The sequence below is a fragment of the Brassica napus genome, chromosome A9 (assembly GCF_020379485.1).
Source record: "Brassica napus cultivar Da-Ae chromosome A9, Da-Ae, whole genome shotgun sequence".
Classification (NCBI taxonomy): Eukaryota; Viridiplantae; Streptophyta; class Magnoliopsida; order Brassicales; family Brassicaceae; genus Brassica; species Brassica napus.
Window position 1 is genome coordinate 25365557 of NC_063442.1, and position 9744 is coordinate 25375300.

At 38.2% G+C, this 9744-nt stretch overlaps 2 protein-coding genes and 1 pseudogene across 3 annotated transcripts; 1 reads left to right on the forward strand and 2 right to left on the reverse strand.

The window, feature by feature from the left end:
• Positions 1-34: 34 nt before the first annotated feature.
• LOC106364582 lies at positions 35-1457 on the reverse strand (annotated as a pseudogene).
• Positions 1458-1580: 123 nt separating this feature from the next.
• LOC106367136 (syntaxin-22) lies at positions 1581-3496 on the reverse strand. 2 transcript variants are annotated; one of them, XM_013806845.3, is made up of 7 exons: positions 3172-3496; positions 2965-3064; positions 2747-2886; positions 2434-2493; positions 2186-2343; positions 2011-2111; positions 1581-1898 (listed from the first exon to the last, which is right to left on the reverse strand). In XM_013806845.3, the coding sequence occupies exons 1-7, from the start codon at positions 3342-3344 to the stop codon at positions 1833-1835; spliced, it is 798 nt and encodes a 265-aa protein (XP_013662299.2). In that variant the 5' UTR covers positions 3345-3496; the 3' UTR covers positions 1581-1832. The 2 variants fall into 2 exon arrangements, with proteins under 2 accessions (XP_013662299.2, XP_013662300.2); XM_013806846.3 differs by having other exon boundaries at positions 2971-3064; positions 3172-3495.
• A 130-nt stretch (positions 3497-3626) lies between these two features.
• On the forward strand, positions 3627-4858 carry LOC106364583. Its single transcript, XM_013804124.3, has 2 exons — positions 3627-3848; positions 4216-4858. Exons 1-2 carry the CDS (start codon positions 3718-3720, stop codon positions 4658-4660), a joined length of 576 nt encoding a protein of 191 aa, XP_013659578.2. The 5' UTR covers positions 3627-3717; the 3' UTR covers positions 4661-4858.
• The last annotated feature ends 4886 nt before the right edge of the window (positions 4859-9744 follow it).

Consider the following 9744-nt stretch of genomic DNA (forward strand, 5'->3'; position numbering starts at 1 on the left):
CTATATTTATATTCCTAAATTAAAAAAAAAATATTATTAAAGGAAATCTTATCCAAAACTGAATTTGAGCAAAACTAGTAAAAAGTTTCAAAAAGAAACTGAAATGGTAATAATCAAGAATCTTGAAAACCAAACCGGAAAACATAATATTCAGACCTATCACTCTCCAGATGAAAAGGAACAAAACTTGTGAGAGAGACTAGACTAGCTACTGTCTGTTTTTCACAAAAGGATGATAAAGAAGCTCATCCACTGTGCCTCTTTTCGTCCAGTCCTTCTCCAAACATCTCCCAACAAAATCTCTAAACTCCAACGAACCACTCACTGGAATCTCCACTTTCTCATTACAACAAATTGCACAAACCAGAGCCGCCCAGTCCGGTTTATCTCCAACTTTAGTCAATGGATACCTTATAACACTCAAGAACCACGACACCTAAAGACCACACATCCCCTGCAAAACCAATCTCTTCAAATCCCCATTTATCTGGATCCACACGTTCAGGACTCATATACGCACACGTCCCGCTCGAACAATAGTCTCCTCTAGTTACAATCCGGCTCGCACCAAAATCCGCGATCTTGACCTCTCCTTTTTTGTTAATGAGTAGATTCGAAGGCTTTATGTCTCCATGGACTATCCTCATTTCTTGAAGATGACGTAACCCTTGGAGGATTCTGTTAGCGAGAGTGGATAACACCGGGTCAGGTAAAACGTGTTGGGCAAGCAACATGTCCTGGAGAGATCCTTTCTCCATAAGCTCCATCACGAAACAAAGATTGGATGAGTTAGCAAAAACGGCGTAGCATTTTACGATGAAGCTTGATTCGATTCTCTTGAGAGTGTCAGCTTCAACAGTAGTTATGCTGAGATCTGGCCGGATGAGTTTTAATGCGTAGAGAGCTGTGGTTCTCCGGTGACGGGTTTTGTAAACTGTCCCGTCGCTTCCTTGTCCTAAAACGGTGAGTTTCTCGAGATCGTTCAAGGTTTGAACCGGCGATGATGAGTCAGGGTTTGATGATGAAAATGAGGACGGAGATGGGTCTCTGGGGATGCCGTGGTAATGTGGTGGTGGTGGAATAGAGAGTGTGAGTGGTTCTTGGTGACGTCTCTCTCTCACAAGTGACATCTATTTTGTTATTCTCACTTGTGGTTTTCAAGTCCAAGGTTGCATTAGGAGCTTTTTGTTGTTAAATACATAAAAAAATGAGTCGATGATGATCATCTCGTTGTATGACACTTGTCACAGTCAGTTTTAACAAACTCAAACATGTGTGGTTTTCAGGTTGTGGTGATGGATTTGTTTCTAAAATTTTACAGGATAAAAATAGGTCACTAGTTTTGAGATTTTATTACCTTTTGTATTTTTCTCTTTTCTCCTTGCATCTAGTAAGAATCTTTTTTTTTCATAGTTGGGAAGATGATTATAAGTAACTTTATTTTTCTTTTCAAGAGTAGATAAAATATAAAACTAAACAAACAATCATGAACAACAATATGTTTCTTTAAATATGATTTCTTGTAACTATTTTGTTTTGATAAAATAAAATAAAGATGCTTGTTAGTTGCAGACTTGCAGTGATTTTTACGGTTTTTTTAATATATGTTAATAAACAGTATTGTGGCCTAAACGCATTTGACAAAAACAATTAAACACCATTGAAATAGCTACACAAACCGACTCGTTTTACAAGCGATTGAAAGATAAGGAAGTCGAGAGAATATACAAGACACGAGTATAGCTTCAAAGTTCAAACACTCAAGAATTCTATGTCCAAAAACCAGACTTCTCTTGAATGTTTAACCACATGACTGTGTGTTTCAGGCGATCTCAAGCTGCGAGTACTATGACAACGATGAGTAGAACGATACCAAATATCACCATAAGTAAGCACATCTGCATAATAAAGATAACGTAGAGAAGAAAGTCAGGAACATTAAGACCGACAAAAGTAAAGTGTATGAAAGCTAAAACAATTGTTATTCCCTTCTCTCAATTTTCATTTTACCAGAGACGAGTTTGATCGTTGTGTCCTGGAGGCTTTCACGAGATGAGACCTTCCCTTCCCTGTTGCCGAATGTGCATTCTCCACATGGCTACCAATATCATCTGCATGAAACAGATTTTTCAGAAGCGATTAGGATTCAAAGAATTGATTTTGCTTGAGAAGTTGAGAGATTTACCTATCATGGCTCCTTGGTCGTGAACCAACACCGCAAGATCTTTGAAAATCTCGTTTACTTCTACGATTTGCTGCTGAACTTCCTGTATTCCCTGTTCTCTTTCCTCTATCACCGCTTCGTTGAAGGATATTTCGTTTTCAAGCAACACAACTTCTTGCCTACAGATGAAGAAAGAAGGGAGGTCACAAAGCATGAACGCAGGAGTTTATTTACAGAGAGATATGATATGAGGCGTCTAACTTACTCACCTTCTAGATTCCATGAGGACACGCTGCTCTTGTGATCTATCATAGCCAATGTCTACTTCCCTGTGGTATTAAGGAAAAAATAGAAACATCAGAAATAACTTCAAGCTGGATGTAAGAACACGGGATGTTACTCCTGGGAAGAGCTACCAGTCAAGAAGGGTACAGGTAAAATAGACTAAAAATCAACAACAAGTTTGCTTCCAACAAACGAAAAGGTGGAGCTATCAATCAATTTAAGAGGGTAGAGACTAGATGTTTCTGACAATACAATAATAACTCTGCTTATTATGTTACAGGCTCATCAATTCAATACCTTGAAGAAAGATCGCTTTTTGGATGGAAAGGAGTGTAAGAAGTTTCCCTGTCAGCCGCAACTCGCTGTGCCTTCTGAAACTCTTTAAGCACTGCTTCGAAGTCCTTTGCAAGCTTAGCATCTGCAATCTTCTTACTTTGCTGCAGCAAATAGGTCCGAATCTTATACATTAGTGGATAAAAATTAGACAAAAACATCTTACAAACTCAGAAAACAACAGTTACAGAAACATCTCGATGATGATCAGTTTCGCTAGCTTCTTTAAGTCTGGCCGAAGTGTCCTTTACCAACTGCCCAATATGTAACCTTGTCTTGTGCCTGACAAACCAAAGCAATCCCTAGTTAACTTCAAAATGATCAAAGAACCAATTGAGTAAAGTCTCAAGCTTTTGCCTATCCATAGAAAACCCCCTAAAGAGACTCACAGCTTGTGACGGAGGTCGAGCGTATCCTTAGGAGTACCGAGAGTGTTAACAAGGCGCTGGAAGGTAGAAACGGCCGTGTTGATCTCAAAGATTCCAGACGCCACCGCTTGTGTTCCTCCTTCCTTGTTCCCCTTTATCAATTTCCTCCCCGCTTCCAAATCCTGAAAGCTCATCTCTCTGCAACCGTTGTTCTCGAGGTTACAGAAGGATTTGTTTGTGCTAAACGAAATTCGAAATTGCTTCCAAGAGAGGATAGAAACGATTTTTAATTAATTTGGGTTTTGTTTATCCAAGTCGTAAAAGACACGTGAGGGGAGTGAAAGAAGCAAGAACAAGACGAGACGAGAAGAACTTGTCTACTCCCGCCGTAATCTGGGCTTTTAATATATCCATTATCATAATGGGCCGTTCGGGCCCATATTTGCACATTAAGTTAAATGGACGGCGAGGATTGCGTCACTAATAAACTAGACACGGCGGAGATGAGCGGCGATCATTCATCAGATTAAAAAAAAAAGGAGAATATACTCTAGAAGGGAACGAAGGATGGTGCTGTGGGAGATAACTCTGGGAACAGCCTACTTCTTGGGGCTGAGGCGGACTTATAGGCTCGCCTTGAAGATCCAACGTCGGATTGTTAGTCCCAAGCATCCAAAAATCCGTCAATTTCTTCATCGGTGAGAGTTTTCTTTCCTATATTCTTTTTTTATGTTACGTTTATAGAGTCCCATGTCAATCGTTTGCTCAAAAACGGAATGCAAAAACAAAACAAAAAAACAATCGTTGAATCGCCTCGTAAGTAATGATTATATAAGTCCTCCTCTCGGCTTTCATATTTAGCAATTGAAGCATTTTCAGTGTGATATGTTGTATGTAGCCTTTATAGGAACTATGGAAGAAAGTGCTCGTTGACTTTTTTTTGCCTTTGTTTTCAAGAGAGTGATCCCATCTTTCTTGAACATCATTGTGGTATCCTCTTTCCTGAGATATGACAGAAGCTTAGCTTTCATTTGATTCCAAACTCTTTCTCTTGTGTGTTTGCAGGAGGACTCGTAAAATTTTCGATGTGGCAGTTTCCGTTCACAAGAACATTCAGCATAGAGACATTGAAGTTGGTCGGAATCTCGGCAACTGGATTCTCCGTTGGCTCGACCGGATGAAACCGGCTGCTCAGATCCGTACTCGACCTGAACCAAACTCCAACGTTGACAAGGCAAAAAGGCTATCGGAATCAAACACGACCCAGAGTCCACCAAAACGTGATTCCGATAGGCACTTGTTCTCTTCACTGAATCACTTCCAACACAGGCCTTTCCCGACCGTCTCTACCATGATCCAGCCACCTAGTAGACCTAATGGAATTACTACTCAGTACAGACATTACAGTGCCGGTGCAGCCGCCAGTCTGATTCCTCCGAGCTATGTAAGAGGCAGCGGGTTCGATGGTGTAATCAGGAAGGACATTTTGCAGTGGATGTTTCAGAGATGACAATCAAGCATCAAAATCTCCCTCATCTTTTTCCCGACATAATTGAGCACCTTTCTACTTTTTAATTCCGTGAACTAATGTGACTCTGTGGATCGTTTCGGAAGTATGTCTCAACCTCTTGTCTTAACCAATGATGTAAAGTTTCCAAGCGTGAATTACGCTCACTTGGCCAGCATCTCTCTAGCATACTTTTGATCATGATTGCTTCAAATCACCAAATGCTCTTCTCATGAAGCGCGATTGGTTTGTCATTTGGTAATAGCACAATATTTGTGCCTTCACTCGAGGCAGAAGTCTGGGTCACGAGCCGCAGTGAAATCAGAGAGAGCTAATCTTGGAGTATCTGAGAGCCTGGAGATTGGTCAATGGCCGAGCGATGAACCCCAACTCCCTTAATTATGTCGGCTTTGGCCAATCAAACATCGCTACAATATTTGTTACGTCCACCTCCAACTCACGAACATGTTGATTGTTGAAAACTAATCATACACTAAAAGTAACTGAAGGATAACTAAGGGAAGTGCCCACAGGTGAATAAATCTCAACCTCATAAATCATCAAATGCAGCAGAATGAATGGTCTTAAGAGAACACCTGACAATGGATCTGGCCGTCTCCATCGCTATCAGCCTCATTAATCATCCCGCCAACTCCGCCACCGTCAAGGCATGGCCAAGCTTAGCCATGGTGTAATGACCTGCTTCCCCAACGTCTGACCCGGGGTTCGAAGTGGATGTTATGGACACGCGTATACTCATTCTAAACAACCTGACGTGTCCCGTTACTAGTCCCAGGAGTCAACGTATGCACTGCCTTCTGTGAAATACCAACCCATCCATTTCCATATACTTCTCCTTACAGTCCTACGCACGGAGAGGATGAGTAATTGGGTTACTTAGTGTACCGGTTCTAGACCAGTCTCTCCTCATGACACTTTGTACTACTCAATACGGAAAATAGGATTGACTAGCAACTTACTATCAAGCATGCATTCAATACTATATCGGCATCAAACATTGCAACCTAAATGCTACAACAAACATAGCAACCTAAATGCTACAACAAACATTGCAAGAACTTAGTCATTGCTACACATGGACTCGACCGACACAACTGACTCGGCTCCAAGAAACTTAGACGTAAGGACCTATGGCTCGCTCACAGACGTCCACCTCGTGTCTGTCTGCCATGCGTCCGTTATACAACCGACCCGCTGCTTCCTATGTAGCCACCCGCTCGTAGCCCGTTGGCCCTGTATGACACTGTCTGCCATGTGGTCTTGATGATCACTTATGCCCCAACTCGGCATGACTAAACGGGCCCCGTACGACACTGTCTGCCATGTGGTCTTGATGATCACTTATGCCAAACTCGGCATGACTAAATCCTACAGCGCCCATTAACTTCAGTCCTTTCGCGGTCTCTCACATTAACTCATCATCTCTTTCTACACGCCACCCGTTCTTGTTGTCTTAACACATCACATTCTAATTATCATTCTCGTTAACTCATTCATTCAACACCACCCGTTCTTGGTGTTACATGAAATACACTTGACATTCATTTACTCGTTCATAGTAGCATCTTTCATTTGAATCATTCAAACACTTATGCTATTAATTACCCTTTTAACTATTAACCTATGTGTGCAGTTCTTTCTAGCAACCTAGCTCTTCATCAAGCAACCATCACAAGCATTAAGAAAACCCATCACACAAGCAAGCAGACCATATCATTCATTCACATCAACGCAAGACAGTCCATTAATGTCTTTTATATAGTGGGAAGGTTCTTATGCAATATGATTCATCCATCTATCAACTTAGCATCCATTATGATCTATCAAACTAACTTCAAAAAACACTAACCAAACCCTAATTCCAACATTCATTAGTATAAAGGACATGATAGAATATTGGGTTCGGAACACCTTACCTTAAACTAGATCGGGAGATAGATCTGGAGAACTGGAACAAGAGAAAAAGAGATCGAGCAATTACAACGAACAGCGACCAACCACCACTTGGCGGCCACCACACACGTCCGCCGGCGAGGAGAGAGAGGCCGATGAAGAGATAGAAAGAGGAGAGTCGCGAGAGGAAAGAGAAAAGAAGAGAAGATGCTATGGTTTCAGCCTCTAGGATTTTTCTACAGAGTTTCGCTTTAGTTTATGAATGAGACAAAATAGATAAGAGGTCTCTCTATTTATAAGAAAAGAACGAGGAACCCTAGGTTTTATTCTATTGGACTGTCCTAGGTTTTACTTTAATGGGCTGCAGTCCTAGTGGACTCTCTTAAGAAATTTTGGACTGTTACACATGGAATGAACCAAATCCGCCGCAGTGATAAATCCATCCCCATCAGTATCGAATATCCTGAAAAACCTTAGAAGTTGCTCTTCCGTGTAAGGAGCCGTCATTTTCGCCTCTGAAAGAAGCTTCAGCCAGACCTAAGCCACAACTCCAGGAACTCGATAAGTCAATTGCTTATAGTGTCGGCTTTATCAGTTAGTGTCTCGAATTAGCCAGGACTTGGTTTAATCCCGAGTGCTTGGATAAGTGAGCTTTCATCTTTGTTTCGATTGAATACTCAGAAAATATTTCGAAGCTCTTTGATTTGCTCATCGTATAAATTTTTGGAGGCTTTGTCCCTTTCTTTATGTACACCTTTTCTTATGTCTAACTTAGATATAACACAAACTGGAATTTCTTTGTGTGTGTACTAGATTCATTTTTCAAAAGATCTAGTCTCAAACTGAAACTTATTTTAGTCCAAAAAAAAGAAAAAAAAAACAACTTGTCTCTATCTAGCACAATTTAATGGCGATAAAACGAAGATTTTATAGCTTTTTATCGCTGAAATATACTGAAGTAGAGAAAAAGTCATAAAATTATATCTACTAAAACTTAGCGCATAATTTTGGCTTTTTCTCAAAAAATTTATTTAATTTCCCAAACAATTTAGTATGTCATAGTTTTTTATATATTGAGAGTAATGAAGTGGTATATAAAATGACTCAGTTTCATTTTAATTTTCACTTTTCATGTTTTTACATAAATTAGTAAGAACGTTCAATATTTTGTTGTATTTTTCTAAAAACAAGTTTATTTATGTACTTATTTTTTATTTTATTTGATTGTTGGATATTATATATATTTCGTACTAAACACATTGAGATCCTTCAAAATAAATCAAATAAACTTTTATCTATGATGGTTTTCATGAATTTACATATAAATTTACAAGAAACCGTGTTTTCATCATATATTTTGGAGTTTCAGGTTGTTTTATTTTTACTTTAATGTGTATTTTCTTAATGTATTGAACTTAATCAAACAACGGTTCTCGAGTAGTTAAATGAGTCCACCATGACAATTGACCGATCGAGAGAGCATGGTTTTCATGTTAACAACTTCTAATAATTAATTCAAATTTTCTTATAAGTTAATAATATTTTCTATCTTTTCAATTTAATTATAAATATATTTTTATTTTTTTTTAAATACATTATAAAAATTTACCCTATGTTTTCATATATTAATTCTTAAATATTAAAATATAATTATTATTTTATTTAAAAAAAATTAATTTAAAATATAAATAAAAAATATTGATTACATATATTTTATATGTATAATATAATTAATCAAAATATAAAATTTTCCTCACAAAAATTTATAATATAAAATAAATTTATATTATATATGTTATGTATGTATCCCGATATGTGGGATTCACTCTTCTGATAATGATGGATGGTGCTTCACACAGTGTAGAAGGTACATAATTAATTCTGGATATGTAGTAGAACGATGATACTTAAATAGGACCGGAAATGTGCCTCATTATTGCCCGGAAACATAGGAGTTAAAGACATATACTTGGAAAATCAATTGCTCACACACTTTCTGTGGCAAAATCATTTCAAGATCTTTACCGATGTTGAAGAGTATTAGATCTAGAGGAATTAAGTGCGATCTACAGTGTGAATGATGTGGTGCATAAGAGGAAACCATTAATCATGTTTCTTTGAATTCCCTCCGGCTATTCAAATATGGGCCATTTCAAGAATTCCTACTAATCCAAGGAATTTCCTTTTACAATCAATATTACGAATATGGTTATTTTTTTAGGAGGACTGCTACATATACTCATAATCATCATTTTGCATAGATTCTATGGTATATTTGGAAGGAGAAAATGATAAGGTTTTCAGTGTCTTTGATAAGGACCCCCGAGATACTCTTCAATTGGCAGAAACAAAAGCAATATGTGGTTAGAAGCACAATTCGGGAACAAATAGATCGGGACTCAAATCATCACCACACCTCAACAAGAGGAGGAACATACAAAATACACAACCAAGAATAGGAAGATGGTATTTCACAGATGGTTCCTGGAAAGATAAGGACTTGTACTCAGGTCATGGATGGTATAGTACCATCATGGGTTTGAAGCTCTGGAGGCACGAAGCTCCAGAGAAAGTCTATCACCCTTGGACACGGAGATTGAAGCATTCATCTCTGCGATGGAATGCATGAAAAAAATACGAAAATTCAGTGTGACTTTTGCAACAGATTGTTCTCAGTTGGTGAAGATTGTTTCAGAACCCGAAGAATGGTCTGCCTTTGCAACCTATGTTGAAGAAATACAAGTACTGAAGGAAAGTTTTAGAAGCTTCAAAATCAAGTGCGTTCCCATGACTCAAAATTCAATGGGGGATAATAATGCACGTGGTGCTCATCTTCAACAGGCTCATTTTGTTCATATAGACACAGAGCTCCCCTTTTGGTTAGCAGAATTTTAGATGAGTCTATTTAAGCTGACGACAATTAAAACCCGAAAAATAATAAACTAAGGGAACAACAGAAATTTTTCTTGCCGATATGAATGGATGTGATTTAAATTAATTTAATTTTGCTATATTATCTTTACATGAGGAGAGTGATTAGTTTTTGAACAGGTTTTGTAGGTCATTTACATTTAAAAAAAAAACTGTTATTTCTCAAAGTCACTAGAAAGATTCATTTTATTTTCCTTTTTTCATCCAAATTTATTTTGTTAAAAGCATCATCCATTTTGAAA

Bases quoted from the DNA above. Each gene is read 5' to 3' on its own strand.
- LOC106364583 (XM_013804124.3), top strand. From the start codon at position 3,718: ATGGTGCTGTGGGAGATAACTCTGGGAACAGCCTACTTCTTGGGGCTG. The intron at 3,849-4,215 runs GTGAGAGTTTTC...GTGTGTTTGCAG, and splicing joins ATCCGTCAATTTCTTCATCG to GAGGACTCGTAAAATTTTCG.
- LOC106367136 (XM_013806845.3), bottom strand. From the start codon at position 3,344: ATGAGCTTTCAGGATTTGGAAGCGGGGAGGAAATTGATAAAGGGGAAC. The intron at 2,494-2,746 runs GTATTGAATTGA...TTAATACCACAG, and splicing joins AAAAGCGATCTTTCTTCAAG to GGAAGTAGACATTGGCTATG. The intron at 2,344-2,433 runs GTGAGTAAGTTA...CTTCATCTGTAG, and splicing joins GTCCTCATGGAATCTAGAAG to GCAAGAAGTTGTGTTGCTTG.